General features: G+C 44.2%; 1 protein-coding gene across 1 annotated transcript in view; it reads left to right on the top strand.

Moving 5' to 3' along the window:
- TBX19 (T-box transcription factor 19) overlaps positions 1-21,407 on the top strand; it is a 214,169-nt gene that overhangs the window by 126,722 nt on the left and 66,040 nt on the right. The window contains exon 5 of the mRNA XM_078656193.1: positions 9,244-9,305. Within this exon, the coding sequence (XP_078512319.1) occupies positions 9,244-9,305 (62 nt within the window). The remainder of the gene's footprint in view (positions 1-9,243; positions 9,306-21,407) is intronic.

Here is a 21,407-nt window from a genome sequence, read left to right as displayed (position 1 = left end):
TTTACAAATGTAAAGTACAGGCAGCTGCCCTATATGGATCAGAGCTTTGGGGGTAATGGCGATATTAAGAAAATAATAAACGGGGAGAATACGTTTGTGAGGAGAATCTTGGAGCTACCCCTGGCAACACCACTTACCCCAATGTTTCACGATTTAAAAGTAAAACGAATAGGACAAACTGCACCTCTATGCCCGCTGCTTTACTGGATTAGGATATGGACAACGCCAGAACTAGCGGCCTATAGAGAAGGTATTAAATAACTCCTAGCTATCGATAGATGCCTAACTTTTCCCTGGCTTAGATTTGTTTAGAAATGGTTTACAGAACTTGGTCTCTGTACATATTGGACTGAGCCACACAAGTTAGCACCAAGTTGTAAGAACACGCTGAAACACACCTACTGGGCGCATGCCCTAAATACACTCCATCAAGACCCTAATTTAGACAGACTAACAATGCAATTTCCTAATGTTAAACCTAACCCATGTTTTGAAGAGTTCCTTACAATATCCAGCCGCATCTGGCGAGAATCTTATACTTTAAATGAAGGTAGGACATACTCCAGATCAAAATCTATACCGCAACTTGGGGAACTCGGGGAGAACGGACTTGCTCTTTATGCACATTAGGCCTTACTGAAAACACTGCGCATATCCTCTTCTTCTGCCCAGCATATGATAGGGCAAGGAAGAAATGGATCCATCTCTTGTGCAATAGGCTGGGATTTAGGAAGCACCAAGAGGCCTTAAGGGTTTTTAAATATAACACAGCAACGTATGTAATATTTGCTACATCTATATATCTGCTTACAAGGTGTTTATATGAAGAAAGAAGGGGCTAAAGCTGTGATATTGCAGTGAACAATGCATTCCCTTGTTTGAAATGTGCACTATGAAGGATGTTACTTTTTATTGTAAATATATCTTTTTATACTGTTTTTAAAGATCTTACATACACGAGCAGGAAGGGTTATATATTGTAACATTGTAATGAATAGCACGCTCTCTCCCCACCATGGACTTTGTACTGAGACCGATGATAGCTTTATCTTAATACTGTATATATGGTTCAACTGATCTTAGATACTATTGATTTTAAATTATCTACTTTTACTGTCCAGAAATGATGGCTTCCTAAGGACTTATTGATAAATTCAAGGACTGGCATGTCCTTCGCTTGTTCGGCACTTCGGGATGAAACCTAAACAGTAGTTCCACTCATGTTTATAATATAGTTGATTGTGGACTATTTGAAATTCTTGTTTTATTGTGAAACTTTTATGGCCTAGGGCCGACATAAAGTATTTAAGTGAAGTGAAATGAGAAGTAGTAAAGTGTGTACGGTGTAAAGTTTGTAGTATTGATCTGTTGCAGGATTCACAAGAGGATTGAAATGGCTCTGATAAAACATAACCATGTATACCTGGTCCTTTAAATATTAATGCTTCCCTGTACCTATATTTCACAGCTAGCACCGATATATTACATTATCAAATTTGGATGTTGTTGTTATATTAACCTTTTACACTTTTTATTTTAACCTGACACGTTCATCAGTCTTAACATGCGTACTATGTTTTATTATTCTTGCAGGCCTATAAGCCATTTTATTTGAGGTACTACATTTGCACATTTCCTGCATCTCATGGTAAAGCATAGCCTCACTCTTAATGTTGGCAAATAGAATCAGAATTTTACAAAATAGTGAATTCAGCAGTATGTTATGTATCTTTATCTTCATTTTATGGGCTTATCTCACGCTCACGGTCAGTAGATCATGCTTCCTGGTCATTAGATAGTTTTGTTGAATTAATAGTTTCTGTCACATGTTTATGCTCCCGAGATATGTATTGAGAGGAAATTGCGTAAGAACCAGCCAAAAGTGCATGCAGTTTAGCACTGCATGCTCCAAGTGGCTATTGAGTGAGCACTTTGATCATTTGAAATGACAATTGTGGCCTGTTTATGTCCATTAATTGCATGTTAGACGTATAGGCCTACCAAGGTGTTGTGTTTCATTTTAACAGACTCTCAACTGCAAAATAAACCATATCCCAAGGGAGGGTAACGTGCATGCTTACAAATGAAGAGTTATGTGATATTGTTTGTGACTGTATGACTTATTTGGAAGGGAGCTTTATGGATTTCCGAACGCTAGTTTCACCCTTTTAAAATGCGGTATATATCACATAAAATTATATAAAATTTAAGACAGTGTCTGCCATCAGGTTTGGACTTAGTTGTGTCTTAAATAGAGTAAGTGCCAAAGAGGCAGCATTTTGCCACTTTAGACAGTGGTAATGGCTGTTTGTAACTGGACCTTTAGGGGAATTTGATACTTTTGCCTGGAGATTTGCCTGGAGATTAGCAATATTTGTTGAAATCTTTAAAGTAGTACAGAACATAGGACTAATCACAATAACAAGACAACTAAATATAAAACAGTCAACAAAAACACAGTGCAATAATGCAGCACAAAAGCAACACGCCAATGCAACAGCAAAATGCAACACAGTAAAAGTGCACATCTATTCTTGCCAGACATAACCACCTCCAGAGTTGTACTTTCAAAATACGGCGGTAAAATTTGTTTGTAGCAAGCCATGCCTCACTTACCACCAAAAACATGTAATAGTCCCAGTTAAAAATATTTTGTCATCTGGTCTGCAGTGTCGTGAGTCTAAAGAGAGATAAGGACCCATTCGCCCAGCATCAGAAACAAAGAAAGAGAAAGGGCACTCTGCACTGCAGCCCTTTATGCCAGCTGTTGTGCTCTACTTGGTTAAATTATATGCTATAAAAAGTGAAGAAAGAGGTGAGCACAATGTCAAGTATACAGCCGGGCCATTAAACTAATTATATGACCATGTCCTCGGAGTAAGCTTTTATCCCATTTATTACTGACGCATCACCAGAGATGCTTTTAGCTCATCACCGACAAATCAAGGTGGTTTAGTTCACTGCGACAGTGGTTTAATCCAGTCATGTCACAGATGACAACTGACATGTACAAGCTACCACTCAGGTATCATAAATTTAAGACTCCTATTAAAATTAAAACTAGAGTTTGGGTGTGTGCATAGTGTACTACTGAAAACGAGGGTACCAAACGTTAGTTAATGATTCCAATTCACACAGCACTTTGCTGACAGATATTTGACTCAAGCATGCAAAATCAGCACTTATTAGTAACATTCTTGTCCTGACTGGTGGGTGTTTGTATCTGTCAATTGCATTTATGAATGACAAAATTCCACCGCAGTGGCGGAATTGCCATATTCGTGGTTCTAGGGTTAAAGGTGGGATTCTGAGCATTATTGGGTGGTGTAACCCTCCTTAATCTGGCCATGCATTTGATAAGCCTCGATACTTCAACTGATTTCAGAGCACAGTGATTTAATTAGATGTTTGTGTTCATCTCACACAGTTTTTTTTATTTTGCACAAAAGAGCAGCAGCGTTGCTAATTGTGAGTGAGGCACACATTTTTATTTTGAGAATGGTGCTTGAGCAGTGGTGCCTGTGAATCATAATATTTTTCCTAGCCCCACCCTAGTCCTAATTAGGGAGAGACACTGGCTCGCCTCCCTACGCGTATCAGAATACAAGGAAAACAGAAATCATGAACACAATACTCACACCATTGGTATTTCAGCGATTGTGTGCATTATGTGCATATCTAGTAGGGGATCAATTGAATGTTGTACAATGCAATACTGCTGATGCGGGAACTACTACAGTTGTTCCCTTCTTCAAAGCCACTACTTCAAGATGGCACTCGATGAGAGTTCCTATAGTTATTACCATTATAGAAGATACTACTACATGGAATGAGCCAATTTAATATAAGTAAGGGGGCTGGGTTCCTTTAATTTAAATTAGCAAATTAATAGAGGGTTGGCACTAGGTCTAGGTTAAGCCTGGTTTTCATTTATTTTAACTGCAATAATAAAAATGAAGTTATAAGGTTAGCTTTAGCTACAGTCTTAGTTTGCTGTTACTAATTTAATGTAATTTCCTTTCATTCCAAATATTAAATGGTTACTGTTGGAATTAGGGTTAGGTTAGGTTTATTTATTTTAAAGGTATTGAAAAATAATTGAAGAATATGGTTAGGGTTAGCATTATGGTTAGGGTAAGGGTAATAATTTAATTTAATTTGATTGCAGGTTAGAATACTGTTAGAACTGGGGGTCTCTAGTTGGCAATGGTATACACCTTTGACCAAATAGGGACCCTTGCTTCTAAGTCAGGGAAAGAGGATTACACTACTGGATAACCCCTGCTCACCCCCTTGGTAGCTTGGAACAAGCAGACAGGCTTATCTCGGAGGCAGTGTGTTAAGCATTTGTGAATATACACAGTAATACAGTGGAAACACTACAGATGGACACCACACAGGTTTTATAAAAAATAAGTATTCTTTAAATAGACTTACCACAAGACCACAATTGACAAAAATCCACAATACTGAACTTAAAATTGGCTTAAAGATGGTAGAACTTACTTAATTCAAGTTGGTGATGAATGTGACAAAGTTCTCACAAAAGTACCTGGATGCGTAACACAAAACAAACAAAAGGTTCACAGGGGTGGAGATGCCTTGGTTCCTTTCTTTGGGGGAGACGATGCGTTGCGCCTCAATGCTTGCGCAGAGTAGGGGATGCGTCTTGTTCCTTACCGGAGAAGAGGTGATCCGTAGTGTCTCGTGATGCGTTCAGGTTGCGATGCGGCAAGATGGCGCCTCCTTCGATGCGATGATCCGGTGCTATGCGATAAGATGGCACCCTTGATGCGACGACGTGAAGACGATGCTTGCACGCAAGGGCGGCCGTGCCGCGAACTCTATAGCTTTGGAGCCGCCACAGGCCCTGCGACATGGTTCTCCGGCGATGCGACGGCGACCTTGCGGCGGCGACACGGTTCTCCGGTGATGCGTCGGGTAACAGCTTTGACGAAGGCACGCTTCTCTGGTGATGCGGCGGCAACCTCTGCGGCGGCGATACCCTTCTCCGGCGATGCGACGGCAGCAGCTGCAACTGCAACACGCTTCTTCTCGATGCGTCGCGCTTCCAGCTCCCAGTGACAGGCAGGCTTCTGCAGAGAGAATTCCCAGCAAGGAATTTCAGAGGGAAGCTGGTAGGGAAGTCTTTTGTCCCTGAGACTTCAGCAGGAGGCAAGCACAAGTTCAAGCCCTTGGAGTAATATTCTGCAAGATGATGAAAGTCCTTTGAAAGTTCCTTCTCCTTTTCTTGGCAATAAAGAAACCACTGCAGGCCAACATAGCACACTGGCAGGGAGTAGTCCAGACTCCTGCAGATTCCTTGGTTCTTCTCCTTGGCAAAATGTTTGTCTTGTTCCCAGAAGTGATCTAAGATTCTGGGGTATGGGTCCCCCTTTTTATACACAGTTTCTCTTTGTTCTCTGAAGGCAGAGAGGCCTCTGCCTAGTCCAAACCAGTTCTGGTCAGTCCTGGAGCACTTTGTTGTCAAGACTCCTTCTTTCCTTCCACAGTGTAGGCCAGGGACATTAGACACACCACAGGAGGTGGAGCCAGCGTTGTGGAGGGAAGCACAGCCCTATTCAGGTCTCAGGTGCAACTCCTCCCTCCCATCTGCATGCAGGTCTCTCTATTCAGCCTTGTACTGACTCACCCTGTCTCCTGGAATCCCCCAGCCCCTGTCACTCAAACTCCAGACAAGGAATACACAACCTAGCAGAGGCAGGCTTGGATAGTTAGGCAAGAAAATACCTACTTTCTAAAAGAGGTATTTTCAAACACAGAATGATAAAACCAATTTTACTAAAAGATGTATTTTATCATTCTGAGTTCAGGCATACTAAATTCGAATTTCTACCATGTTCCCTGAGTCAGTTAAGATTGTAAGATGTTATGATCAAACTGCCCATTCTGGCCTATTGGGGAACAAGTAGCCTTGCAATAGTGAAAAACAAAAATGGCTGTAATTCACTATCGGGACATGCTACACACACCAGGGCATGTCCTACCTTATACTTACAATGCACCCTGGCATTGGGCCTACCTTAGGGGTGTCTGATATGAAGATAAGGGAAGGTTTAGGGACTGGCAAGTGGGGTCAAAAAGGCAGTACTAGACTGCACACAGGCTCTGCAATGACAGGCCTGAGACACACTTTACAAGCTACTTCTGTGGGTGGCACAACCAGTGCTGCAAGCCCACCAGCAGCATTTGATTTACAAGCCCTGGGCACACATGGTGCACTGTGCTAGGGTCTAACAAGTAAATCAAATAACCCAATCATGGAGTCACTAATCAATACATCAATTTAACGTAGGGAGCACTTGCACTGTGGCACTGAATAGCAGTGGCACAGTGCCCAAAGCATCTAACCAGCAAAACATATGAAAAACAGAGGATGCAATAAGTAAAAAAATGGAAGAGAAACTCACGCCAATGATGCCAGGTCTAACAAATACAATTAGTGTTACATTTAGTTTAACTAAGTAATTACTATCTTTAATGCATTTAAATTTAAAATAAGGTTAGGTCTATTATTAATGTAGATGTTGATGCAGAATGAATGTAGAGGGGTTCAAGTATAAAACTTATGGCCATATTATCAAGAACGGCATTAAAGTTATCGCCGCTTTAGCGGCAGGAAACTGCTGCTAAAGCGGCTATAATGGGCTTGATATTATGCCCTTGTGAATTCCCATAGAAGCCTAGGTTCACACCAGAACCTGGGCTTCTATGGGAATTCACATGGGCATATTATCAAGCCCCTTATTGCCGCTTTAGCTGCAGTTTCCTGCCACTAAAGCGGCGATAATGTTATCGCCGTTCCTTGATAACATGGCCCTTAGGTTCTCAAGATAGTGATTGCTATACATTAGCATGTCAAGGTAGTGTACCCAAATTTAAAAATATTCAATCCCATGTCACAGAAAGGGACAAACTGATAGGGGTAGCTCTGGTGGTCGCATTGGGAAGCATGTGCACTGAGGGTAACTTGACAACGTAGATGATCACTTGCAAACGTGTATGTTTGTGGGAATTCACATAACCTTTTTATATAATGACCCACCCTTTAACTTCTTAACCGCGGCTGCAATTCCGCCACAGGAAAGCGGTTTAGCGGAGTGGGCGGGCCCGCGTCAGCCTACGGACGTGCACTGCACTACGGAGGTAGTGCTCGCGACGTCTGTTGGCCGACAGAAGCGGCGAAGGGGTTAAACATATGCATATTTTCTCCTCTTGAAGTCACAAGTATTTACCATTACAAGATGTGACGGCAGAGTCAATATCCCTTATGTTTACTGAGGGTTTTTGGGAATACATTTTTCCATGGGGAACATATTTTCCCATGGAGAAAGAAAAAGAGTTCCATGTGCAATTTCAAATTTGTGCTTCATTTATCCATACATATTTTCCAATCTGGTGGAAACTCTGATGTGAAATTTGAATGCATTAAAATGTACTAGAAAATGTATGACTTGGTTAGATTTTTGGAGTACTCTTGGGACTAAATGAGGACTCTGCACACCTAAATTCGATTGAGGTGCACAGAGTAAGCACTTTATTCACATAAATAAAATAGCAGATTAAAACTATTGTAAATTTAGGGCTGGAGTGGGATTCTGGCCACTTCTGGGCAGGGAAACCCAACAAAGAACCATGGGGCATATTTGCTAGAAAATGTAAGACCACTGAGCTGCACCAAATTTGGCAGTGCTGCGCTCCATCATTTTCAAAACGCAGGGATGTGCCGTATTTACTACAATACAGGGCACCCCTGTGTTTCCCCTAGCCCTGGAGCTAAGCGGCAACACAGGCACCCTTGCACCGCAGAGCAAGGGTGCCCGCGTTGCAGGGAATGATTATTTAAGTGCAAGAAGTGACACCTTCCTACACATAAACAATCCATATTGGCAACTTCTTGCCGCAGCGACTGCAGTGGAAAGGGGCATATTTACAAGGAGGTGTTCAGCAACGCTAAGTGGCTTAGCTCCACCTAGAAAATGGCGCTACGTCACTGAAGCGTTAAAAAAGTGACGCTCCAGTAGCAATAGGGGCACGTAAATATGCCCCTAGGTTTGTTAGTATACACGTACCACTTCCAACTAGTTACCACCCTGGAATTGTATGCATATTTACTCCCACCAAGAATAATTGTGTATAAAAGTTTGAATGGTGGAGGCAATACCCACATATTTGGTGGGGCTGCAAGAGAAGAGGTCTCAGATGGCTTAATATTTTCCCATGGAGAAAAAAACAAATAATGGGCCTCAAGGTCAAAGCCTTTTTGTGATCACAAACCCTACGATTCACAAAATAATGGGGATTGCGATCTGAAAGGGGTTTTTCTGTATGTGCAAAATCCCTTTTGAAAGTCAGAAAATTATTTCTGACTTATAAAAGTACTGTCGCAGTCGTTTTCAAATTGAAAATAGGAGTGGGTGTGAAACGGGCATCTCCTTATTTCCGAATCGAAAAGGGATGTATCAATGGTTTATGAGTGTAGCTGCTGTCACAAACCTTTGCCGTTATACTGACCCCCAAGTTAGGTGGTAACTGACTTGCAGAGGAGAAGGGTCCCTTTCACCGCATCGAATGGCGACCACTGGCTGCTCCCCCTGAAGTTTTCCAAAACAGAAAGTCTTTTGCTTTTTTTTTTTTAAGCAGCACTGGAACTCAATCATATGGATGGTGGTCTGCTGGCCCGTGCAGGCCTCCATCCCTATAATTGCAGCCAGTCAGAGGGAGTCACAAATTCGACTTGCTTAATGAATACTAGTTAAACCGGTGGTTCTGCGAGCCTCTGCGATTTGGTATGTTTTTTAATCAACCTATTAGTACATAGGTTGTTGGCAAAACACTATTCCATTTACAAAATGTTGGTGCGCAATTTGTGATTGCCTATTGGCAATACAGTACAAGACGCCCATTTTGTGCAAATTAATATTGTCATCACATTTACCCATGCGAAATTTTACACAAGATAAAAATTCTGTTGGCACACCTTTTACATATTGGAATATAAAGGAAATCTGAAACTAATATATAGTTCATGATTACTCGTTGGATGCTATGTGAATTTGATTTTATGCAAACGTGCGAGTGTTGCTGCAAGAGCAAATATCCCAGAGTTGACTTTTGACCTTTGTGACTCAGGCCATTAGCACATCTTATGCACGTTGATGGATGATAAATGTTTAATTCCTAGAATGTGTAGTAAAAACATTTTTTTGTTTCTTTTTTTAGAAGCTATACTAAAGATACTCAAGAACCAACCACTGATGGCCAACATCTGCCATATCCGCACTGTAAGTTTTCGATTGTTTTAAAAGGCCTGCTTGGATAAAACTAATAATTATACCAATGGTAGACTAATGGAAGAGTAAATGAGAAGAGAAGGAGGTACCTCGGCCATGGAGTATTGCTCTCTAACAATGGCAGAAAAGAAATGGTGAATTTCCAGGTTGTTTAATGAGGGCATCACAAATATAGTTTCTATAACTTTTGTCTGTTGCTATTTTATTATATTCTGAGCTGGGGGCCCCGGCGTACCTTATACACTTTATTCGACGCTTGCATGAGAGCACCTTTGCATAAATAAGATTTGGAAGGGATGGAAACCTATCGGCTCCCATACCAATCAAACGTGGTGTACGCCAGGGCTGCGTACTTGCCCCTACACTTTTCAGCCTGTATATAAATGGCCTTATAAATGTATTGTCGCAGGAAAAAGATTTAGATGCCCCCAAACTAGCTACCCGAAAGATCTCAGCTATGATGTTTGCTGACGATACACTCTTGGTGTCTAAATCTCCCATGGGGATCCAACGGGTGTTGGACAAATTTCAGATGTTCTGTGAGGAAAGGGGGCTTGAGATCAACCTCCAGAAAACGAAGTTTATGGTTTTTAATAAACCGAAGAGTACTCGTCCAAACCCTCTATTAAACAATGAACCCCTTGAAAGAGTAACATCGTTTTTGTATCTAGGCATTACAATCACGGAGATCGTGGATTGGGGAGCACATATAGGGAACTCCACACTAAAACTTGCCCAGTCCTATGTCTTAGGCCCCTCCTATACTGGCGGCGCTTATGGTCGACTCCCGAACTCCTTATTTACAGCGAGGAATTATCCAAAGTTCTACAGATCAGAGGTGCTGCTAAGCTTCCCTGGTTTTCCCATGTCAAACAGTTACTAATTGACATGGGTCTGGGGGAATGTTGGTTTCATCCAGAGGTAGCATGCCCCCAGTCCTCAAAAAAACTAATAAAGATTATGTATGAGAACTACAGAATGGCTCTGCTTCATTCTAATTCTAACATAGGAAAATCAACCCTAACTTTTATGGAAATAAAGGATAATTCTGTTTTTGAGAAGGTGTTCGACTTTATTAAACCGCCAACTGCTAGAAAACTCTTTCTGCAATTCAGATATGGGGTCTTGCCCTTGCGCTGCCTGACCTCTAAGTGGAAACCCCAAAATGAAGCCAGGTGCCCTGCATGCAACCATAGCGATGAAACCGAGCTCCACGTCTTCTTTGGTTGCCCGGGATATAGTAAAATGAGAAAAAGATTGCTTGCACAGATTTGTAGAAATGTAGGTTGTATTGAAGTATTCAGGGTACTGAAATACGATCTCTGTATCCCAATTGTCTACTCTGTGGCAGGTTTCCTGTTTTCCATGTGGTGTACCAGAAGGGCCCTTCTAAAAATCTTGATTGTGCCTGTAGTTAACAACTAAATAATGAAAGATTCAAACTTTCATAATACTACACACAAATTAATTCCAGCATTCTTGCTCCCCCTTTTTTTTTTTAGTAATGTTTTAGCTTAACCAACTTGAATTTCTAGGGAAAAATGTATACTAATGCACTATGCACTTTACATGTAATTCTTTTGGTGACTAAGTGATAATATGTTGTGCTATAATCCCATCCTTCCTCTCCTCTTCCTCTCCTTTAAAAAACAACAACATATATATAGGGAAAAAGTGAAGGGATGAAGTTTTTATGTATTTATATAATGTTTTTTTAACTTTTTTAACTATTGTAAATATTATGAGATTACATTTGGTTTTTTTTAGATGTATAGTGAATTATGCACTTTCTGGGCCACGTTGGCCGTAATAAAGTTACTTTGACTTGACTTGACTATATTCTGTACTGCCGCTTCTTTTGAAAGTCAACACATAACACAGAGCAAAAAAGTTGTCAGTTTGATCCATTAGGCACATTGTGTGAACTAATTTGAAGCCAAAACGTGAATGAAATCTTACAGAGCGTGAAGTGAGTTAATATGGAGTACAGGATTATTTTAGCATCAATCGAATGAGCCCAAAATATATGACTACAAAAAAGAATTGAGAGTAAAACACTGGTTTCTTTCCAACATTAACAGCTATTTGAATTCTTTGAGGTGTTGTATTGATTTAATGTCATATATCTCATATGCCAATTACAATTTCTTTGGAAAAATGTTTTTGTTGTTTTATTGTGATCGAAAATGAGTGTCTTTGCACTAATAGAGTACTTACCCTGTCGAAAGGAACTACTAACACGGGCTCCACCTACTTCTCAGCATGTAGCTGCTTTTACATTAGAACTGAAGATCCCAGCGTCCTGGTAGTATAATATCTGGCCTTGGTTCTGCCATAAGGTGCCAAGTATAAACTGGCTCATCTAAATTTCCATTCATCTTAGTAGTGATTGTGGATGGAAAACTAAGTGATGATGTTGGGCCTACCAACTTGGAGCTACTTTTAGCCATCTTTGTCACCGTTGTTGGGCCTCAGGGAATCCCCAGAGTTGCACATTGCAACTCTGGGGCTTGCAACAGGAATACACTCTACACAGCACGCAAAAATATCACTATCTTCGGCTACTGCATGCCCTGCAGCGACACATCCAGCCTGGTACCTCCATTTCAGATTACTCACCTCTGGAAGACAGGCTACTCCTGGACCCTAACCTGGACAAACCTACTTCCATAACATACTGTAAGCTAGTAAATAATATACCAGACCCATTGTTGGCTCTGAGACGAAATGGACAGATGATATAGGACACATGGATGACACAGATTGGCAGGAGGCAGTTCAGAGTCCAGGAGAAATTGCAATTTGGACACGATTTCGGTTAGTGCAACTCAAGATTCTACAACATACATACTACCCTCGCATGCTCCTACACACTTGGGGTAAAACACACACAGCGCTCTGTGTTAGGGGGTGTCAGCAAGAGGGCACCTTTTTTCACATTCTATGGGAGTGTCCGGTGATAGCCAGATACTGGCTGGGTGTAACGGATGTCATGTCAAGAGTTTCAGGGTTGGAGGTCCCTATGGATGCCAAATGGCTCCTCCTGATGGTTAAAGGTGATTCGTACTGGTCCAGGTATACGGGAATTGGGCTTGCTCTAGCAGCCGGGATCGCCAAACGAAACATTGCAAGGAAGTGGGGGGCGTCCTCGCCGCCTTCCTTGAGGGAATAGAAATGTGACTTTGACTGGTTCCAATGGGCTGAAGAAACAGTGTTCAAAAGTAGTGTTCTATTTCTAATTTCGAGAGCTGATGTATAGTGAGGGTAGCGCCAAGAGGTACAGGATTTAATGACTGGGATTCTATCTGCAACAATGTTCTTGTTGCAGGAACCACAATGTACCTTGGGCACCCGGAAATGCAAGTTGATATCTGGGGACGTCAAGAAGATTGAGGCCCCCTTTAGTTTTTGTTCATTTTGAGTGTGTTAATGGAAATCCTAGCCCTTTTGCCCTTCCACAAAAAATATGAACTGTATTTATGCACTAAGTTAAAGAAGGAGAATGAGAGTAAGATCGGTAAGATACTCAACAGGAAAAGAGGCTCTACCATAATTTTAATGGTTTCTATCCTTCCCTTCCAAGTTTTGTATTTGGGAGACTAGGAATCCAGCAAGACTCTGATCTTGGTCAACATTTTATTTTTATTATTTGATATTCAGCTGTTCAGGTCGTAGCAGAACCAAATATCCAAGTATTTGAGGGAAGAGGCTTATTATTTCAGGCCTGAGTCACTGAGTATGGTTGACGAGCTTTACACATTGATGGGAAAAGCATCAGTTTTCTCGCTGTTGAGAGAGTAACCCAAGATCTTGGAGCATCTCTCTATCTCCTTCATGATGACTGGGAAGGCTTGCTCGGCTTCTTCAGTGAAGATTACCCGATCATCAGAGTATACAGCAGTGGTGTCACTAGGGCTGGTATCACCCGGTGCGGGTAACTCATGGTGTCACCCCCTCACAACTTACCGGATGGACCATCTCAAACTCTGCCTGCACCATCTCACCCTCTGCCTGCACCTTCTCCCCTCTGCCTGCACCATCGATCCCTTTGGCCGCACCATCTCCCCTCTGCCTGCACCATCTCTCCCTTTGTTCGCACCATCTCCGATCGCCTGCACCATCTCACCCTCTGCCTGAACCATCTCCCCTCTGCCTGCACCATCTCCCCTCTGCCTGCACCATCTCTCCCTTTGTCCGCACCATCTCCCCTCGCCTGCACCATCTCACCCTCTGCCTGCACCATCTCCCCTCTGCCTGCACCATCTCTCCCTTTGTCCGCACCATCTCTCCTCCGCCTGCACCATCTCACCCTCTGCCTGCACCATCTCACCCTCTGCCTGCACCATCTCACCCTCTGCCTGCACCATCTCACCCTCTGTCTGCACCATATCACCCTCTGCCTGCACCATCTCCCCTCTGCCTGCACCATCTCTCCCTTTGTCCGCACCGCCTCCCCTCCGCCTGCACATCTCTACCTCTGCCTGCACCATCTCTCCCTCTGCATCCACCATCTCTCCCTCTGCATCCACCACCTCTCCCTCCACCTGCGCCATCTCTCCCTCTGCCTGCGCCATCTCTCCCTCTCTCTGCACCATCTCCCTCTGCCTGTGCCATCTCCCCTCTGCCTGCACCATCTCCCCTCTGCCTGCACCATCTCCCCTCCGCCTGCACCATCTCCCCTCCGCCTGCACCATCTCACCCTCTGCCTGCACCATCTCACCCTCTGCCTGCACCATCTCCTCCTCTGCCTGCACCATCTCCCCTCTGCTTGCACCATCTCCCCCTCTGCCTGCACCATCTCCCCCTCTGCCTGCACCATCTTCCCCTCTGCCTGCACCATCTCCCTCTCTGCCTGCACCATCTCACCCTCTGCCTGCACCATCTCACCATCTGCCTGCACCATCTCTCCCTCTGCCTGCACCATCTCCCCTCCGCCTGCACCATCTCCCCTCTGCCTGCATCATCTCCCCCTTAGCCTGCACCATCTCCCCTCTGCCTGCATCATCTCCCCTCTGCCTGCATCATCTCCCATTCAGCCTGCACCATCTCCCTTTCGCCTGCACCATCTCACCCTCTGCCTGCGCCATCTCCCCCTCAACCTGCACCATCTCCCCTTCAACCTGCACCATCTCCCCTCCGCCTGCACCAACTCCCCTCCGCCTGCACCATCTCCCCTCCGCCTGCACCATCTCCCCTCTGCCTGCACCATCTCCCCTCTGCCTGCACCATCTCCCCTCTGCCTGCGCCATCTCACCCTCTGCCTGCGCCATCTCACCCTCTGCCTGCGCCATCTTCCCCTCAACCTGCGCCATCTCCCCTCTGCCTACACCATCTCCCCTCCGCCTGCACCATCTCCCCTCTGCCTGCACCATCTCCCCTCTGCCTGCACCATCTCCCCTCTGCCTGCATCATCTCCCCCTCAGCCTGCACCATCTCCCCTCTCAACCAATAGACCTTTCAAAAACAGCCCTATAGTTACATTAGTCCATTCCTGATTTAAATTGCTATTTGATTTAATGCGCTTAGACACTCATATCTGCAACTGCATGGTTTATATTTGATGGTTTGAACAGGAAAAACTAAAGACATGCATGGTTTTGTTACCAATACTGTGTCCTTTACTTTGCATTTTGCTATTCCTGCAAACTCATCCTTAGGCTTGCTATCCAGCTCCCAACAACAACTTCTCAGGGTGATATTCTCAATTTAAGGTAGTGGTTGCAGAAATACAGTTGGTGCAGTGCCAGCCATCAAGTTGCTACAGCACGTAGAACAGACTATAATAATAAGGACTCACCATACCTTATTCTGTGCATGCCAAACTGCGGCCTTGCGGAGCGTCTGCACAGGTCGCGCCCCAGCATACTCAACAAATATGTGTAGGCCTCTGACGCAGCCGTCGACCCTCCCATTGTGTAGGGGTGGGGGGCATTGAGAGGCCCGAGCAGGTGCTGTGTCAAAAGTTTATCATGACCCCATCAAGTGCAGGCTTTCTAATCACAGTCACTGGAGCACTTCCTGTGTGCTTAGGATTCTAAAACGAGCCGATAATGTGGCCTGCTAACTCGTGTTCTGCTCTGCTCCCAAAATATGCCACGGATTTGATAACCTTGCATGCAATGACTAAAATGCACATCATAAGTAACAAAGAAAGATCAGAGTTGTTGCCTAATAATCCTCATGCTTACGCTTATCTGCTCCTTTCCCTTGAGCTGCAACGTCACCAGCTTTGGAAGTTTGGTGACCATCCTGGGCAGGACTGCAGCAGATAAGCATTTCAATGTATTTATCGAGTGGGTGCAGAGTCGCATTCAGTTCTCCTCCAGGTGGGTATAACGCTGGAAGGGCAGGCGGCAGCGCCACTAACTGTATTTGAATATTTTAAGTCTGAACAGCAGGCACACTTAACATCGTCATTCCTTTTTTCACGCTCAATGGCTTTCTGCTCCAGGGAAATACGAAACCAGAGCAGGAAGCACAGCCTCTTTCAATGACTTTCTGAGCAGCCCCGCCCGCGCCGAAGATGCGCAACTATGTTTGTTCCAGGCAGGCTGGGCGGGGCTGACAGTCTGACAGAGGGAGCAGCAGGAAAATACACAATAGATCCGTGGCTGGTACCTGGTAATCAGAACGAGTCCTCCAAGCCCAGCGCAGGCAGGAAGGATTCATTTCTCGAAGCGGGCCCCCTTCAAGTACTGAAGACTGTGGGGCTGCAGGGGTGTTTGTTACGCCCCTGCACAGCGTAACCGTAACCAGATGGTGTCACCCCATGTGAGGGTGTCACCCGGTGTGGTCCGCACCCCGCATTCCCCTAGTGACGCAACTAGCTGTCTACCCGACTAAAATGGGATCTCTTTTATAAGGCTGTTTTCTCTTAATGCTGAGAGCAGCAGTCCTATCACTAGTCAAAATAGGAGCAGGGACAAAGGGAAACCCTGCTACATGCCCTGAGACAGCTTAAATGATTGGGATAAGTGACCATTAACCATCACTCTCGCATCTGGGTTTGAATAGAAGGCCATAACCATACACATGAAATCTCCACAATACCTTATCAAAGGCCTTTTCAGCACCAAGTGCCAAAGCGAGTGCAGGAGATTTAAGGAGCTTGACCTTGTCAATTACATGGGTGAACATTCTGATGTTGTCAGCTGCTGTCTACATATGGGAAATCCAGTTTGAAAAGGGGTGGATAAGCCTGGGTATAACCGTCTGTAATCTGAATGCTAGAATATTTGCATATAACTTACAGTCAAGAGTTATTAGGGACATTCTAAACTTCTTAAAATCCAGGTGGTCCTTCCCTTCTTTCGGAATAACAATGATTGTGACAACAGTTGCTGAAACTGAAATAGAACCAGATTCTGCAAACTGGTGGAAGACTACTTCCAGGAGTCTCACAATCAAGGGAAAGAATGTTTTATAAAAGTTGGTAGAGTAACCATCGAAACAGATGCCTTTCCTGGTTTAAAACTATGTATGGCCTTTAGAATAAGCACTCTCTGATTAGGTGCATTAAGTTGTGATCGGTATTCATGTTTGGGAAAACGATTATATCCAAATAATCTGTAATTGTTGTTGTTTTAAACTTTATTTCGGTTTGTTTATGAACCATAAAAGTACAACAGAAAAGAAAAATACATTTGAGGCAATAAAATAATACACGAGTTACATCTCATTTCATATATACAATCAATAGGTTTACATATGGTTATGGAGTGACAATTAAGATACTAAGACAATAATTTATGTATGAACGGATAAAAAAATTAAAAACAATAGCAGCCCAAGTTTTATCCTGAGACGAATTATCTAACAACAACCTGGGAACCTTGTTGCTTCCGAATAATTCTCCGTCTTGTTAACCACATGGAAAACAGGAATTTAGCAATAGCTGTAACTATTAGTGCATTGGTGTCGGATTTTAAAATTCTAAAAAACTCTAAATAGTTCCTAACTCCTAGGTTCACACATAACTGTATAATCCATTTCTTTCTGCTAATGTAGTATGCAGGACAGAACAAAATCACGTGCGTTGGGGTCTCATTTGGGTCCTCACAACCTGGGCAAGGGCGGGGTAGACCCACTTTCCATTTATCTGTGTGTGAGTGCAGGGGTAATGTGCCGTATCTGAACTGTAAGTACAGTTTCTTTGCTAAAACCGGTTCAATCGTATCTAATTCCTTCTCAAAACTGTAAACATTCTTGAAATCTAGAAAGCTATCAGTGAGACTAGAGGGCCTGGCTAATCGGAGAGCTTCATGTAAGTTATGATGTTTTATGGTCTCTGCCAGGGTACGCCTCGAGGTAACTTGGCACGCAGCCTCCGGGTTAGACCACAGGTTCTCCATGCCAATCCTGGACGCCTGCCCCCTTATGAACGATAGCCACTTAATCCTCCCTGCACCCGGGTAGGCCATCACAGTCTTCAGTTCTTCTCTGTAGCACTCAAGCTCCGGGACACTCCACAGTCTTCGCCAATAGAGAAGCGGGCGTGAGGCAATTGCTTCTGCAGTTGGCCTCAGGTTTAAGTCCAGCCTTAGTGGAATTAGTGGTGTGTTTTTTGGTAAAGAAAGCAACTGTCTAATAAAATTGTTCTCAGTTATGCTAATCTCACTCGCTGGTCGGTGCCCCCAGAGTTCCGCCCCGTAAAGAGTGGAAGATCTGGCTTGGACCTTATATATTTCCAGCGGTGCACTTACTAATTTATGGACACAGGATTTCTGCACTTTTAGGATCCCCCCCGCGGACTGAGAAAGCCCTAAATTAGCCCTAGACATTTGGGTATCCCACCCCATTTTGTCATTCAGTGTCAGACCTAGATAGACAAAGTTGTTTACCCTTTCCAGGGGTCGTCCATCCATTCTCGGGCGAGGGCAATTAATTGTGCTGGCATTAAACACCATGTACTTTGTTTTATCTATATTAATCACCAAATTCCTTTTCTTGCAGAATTCGGTGAATTGGTCTAACACCCGCTGCATCCCCATTGATGTTTTTGAAAGCAGCAGGGTGTCGTCCGCAAACATTAGTGCAGGAAATTTACCGCCAGCTAAGTTAGGTGCGTCAATATTATTTGCACTAGTCAGATCATCTACAAGGCCGTTTAAGAAGAGAGAAAATAGGGTAGGGGCAAGAACACACCCCTGCCTGACTCCCTTCTCGATTGGAAATGCTCGTGTCAACTGGCCAGATTTGCCATATCGTACCTTCGCAAAAGTTCCTTCGTGGAGTCTTTTAAATTGACAGCACAAGTAGGGAGGAATCCCCATTGTAGTTAATATGCTCCACAGTTGATTCCTGTCCACCATATCAAAGGCGGATTTGAGGTCCACAAATGTGAGGTACAGGCTGCCCCCTTCCAAAACCACATGCTTCCAGTAGAGTACCTGTAGCCGTAGTAATTGGTCGATGGTTGATGTTTTGGCTCTGAACCCTGCTTGCAGGTGGGAGAGGATCTTATTCTCTATAATCCAATCTTGCAAGCGTTGTAAAAGCAGTCTGGCATAGATTTTTTGGGTAACATCGATAAGGCTTATTGGCCTATAGTTTGACGGGGCCAGCGGAGAGCCCTTTTTATAGATCGGGATGATTTCGGCCCCCAGCCAGGTACTAGGGACTTCTTGTCCGTCAAGGATGGCATTGAATAAGACGGTCAAGTAGGGAACCCAGATCTTCAGCTCGTCTCTAAAAAGATCACCAGGGATCCTATCAAGCCCAGGGGCCTTGTTTGATTTCAATGCTTGTACCGCTAGTGTGACTTCCGACAAGGTAAATGAAGGAGGGTACCAACTTGGGTCCATTCCCAAGGGCGAGCTTAGTAAAACATTATTTTGGGAAGGAGGACTAGAGTAAAGATCACTAAAGTAGGCACACCAGGCTTCCTCAGCAATGTTAGGGTCGATCTTTGCCTTTCCCTCTACCTTCCCAGTGTGAACCAGATTCGAAAAGGTTCGGGCATCTTTCGCAATAAATGCCTGTTTGATTGCATACCATCTCTCGGTTTCCCATTCGGATTTTGCATGGGAGAGGAGATTCTTATAGGCCTCCCTTGCAGTCATAATGGAGGTTCTATTGCCTGTTTTGAGAGCGGATACTAAAGTAGTTTTCGCCTTCCTACATGACTGGTTATACCAAGGATTGGAGTCCCGTGTCTGCCGTTGGGACTGGTTGGAGGGTTTATGAAAGCTGCCCGCCAGGGCCGTCATTAGTTCTTTATGGATGGCTAGGATTTTAGCGCCTTTGTCATAATTTGAGGTGCTCTCGTACAGTGCTATCAGCCGCTCAAGCTGAGGAATGACACTTTTGTACAATGATGCCAAATTTTCCGGCGAAGACTTAATAGAGGCCCATCGGATTCTTTTGCCACCCTGTATGATCCTGATGTTACTAGAGACCATATCAGCCTCTGGATGCGCTCCATCGGAATGAGGCAAATCCAAGTCCGCTACCAAGGGATTATGGTCACTTTCCGAGCGATCGTGTACATGGAATTGACGGATCAGTGGCCATAAGGACAAGCTAACCATAAGGTAATCTATTATTGATGAGTGACCCATTCCATTATAGGTACTCTTTCCTGGGCTATCCCCCGGGAAGCGACCATTACAGGCTCTGAGCGAGAATGTGTACGTCAGTGCAGTAAGCTGCATGACCATAGGTGTCCAAGATTTGGTTTGATAGGTATTAGGGGATGGAATCTGGCAGGCGTCATCCTCATCTGATGTTATCTGGGAAACCCCCCCAAGTGGCTCATAATGGCAGTTGAAGTCTCCCCCTATTAACACCTTGGTCTCACTGGGGAGGCTATTCAATAGATCGGTTAAGGACTCTAGAGTCTGTGATACCCCTACCACATGGACAGGGCGTAGATAGATGTTAATAATTGCTATTTTAGGTGTGTTTGGGCGAGCTAAGAGAATGCATAATCTGTAATTTCAAAGGAGGCAGCATACATACTAGAATTGCAGAGTTTTGAACATAAGTCCTAAATATATTTGAGAATACCCTGTGTCAAAGTTAGGATATCCCCTTTACCGCTCTTAACAGCATGTAATGAGAGATTTGTATTGGGTGTATTTTAAGTAGTTCACTAACGAGTTCCCAGTTCTGTTTCTTCTTTACTGCTTTATTCAGGTCTACCCATTTTTGGGCCCTCTTACTCAGTATGTTGTTTTGGTCATATTGTATATTTTGGAGTTTTGTCTAGTTAGGTCTCGCGCCTAGCATTGCACTGCACAGCAGTGCTCGCGCAGCGCAAGACATTTAGCAGGTGAAAAACAGGGATTTGAAGCTGACCTTCTGTGGCACGTTATTGGCCTTTGCGTGCATGTTGTTTTGAAAGCCAGCACGCAATAGGCCAAAGGCCGGCGCATTGCTCCGCCCATGGCCTATTGGTGTCTATTACGCACTTGGTGTGCGTAATCGACACCAATAGGCCATGTGGTTTCAATTATCGTGCCCAAACACAGGCGCGATAATTAAAAGCACAACCCTCGCAGTGGCGCGCGCACCACTCGCGGGCTTCTTTGTTTTTCAAGCGGAAGTGAAAGCGAACACTTTCCCTGCCGTTTGAAATAGTTCTTGTCTTCTTTGTTTGCACACTCCATAAATACTGCAGTTTTAGTGTTCCAGCGCAAATTAGAAGCATCCTTTGAGAATTAAATACATAATAATAAAAAGTAATCCGTGTTTGTGGGGCGAGTGAAAAGGCGGCAAGTTTATCAGCAATTCGGCGGGGAGGATGGCTGGCTGCTTGAGAATTCTTGGGGTATCCTACCCGCTCAAAGGGAATGATGATGTAAACTCGTGTCCCCTGCACACAACACTGCTGTGCCCCCTTCCTAGCACCCCCTCCCCATTACACCGTAACAGAAAAGTGAGAGGCTGTAGGCCCCACCCATGAGAGCTGTGCCAGGACGCGGAAGGCGGGCGGAGTGTACCAGACTCTGCTATATCTCAAGGGAGGAGAGGTCATAGGCCACTGAGTTTGGCTTGTTCGTCATGTCACAAGACCTTGAACGTCTGCCAGATACGGCGAGCGAGCAGAGCCGGGGTGGCTGAGCCCGCCCGCCCGCAGCAGCCGGGGGTGTT

The sequence above is a fragment of the Lissotriton helveticus genome, chromosome 8 (assembly GCF_964261635.1).
Source record: "Lissotriton helveticus chromosome 8, aLisHel1.1, whole genome shotgun sequence".
NCBI lineage: Eukaryota > Metazoa > Chordata > Amphibia > Caudata > Salamandridae > Lissotriton > Lissotriton helveticus.
Note: the sequence above shows the minus strand (reverse complement) of the source record. Positions and strands in the feature narration are given on the sequence as shown.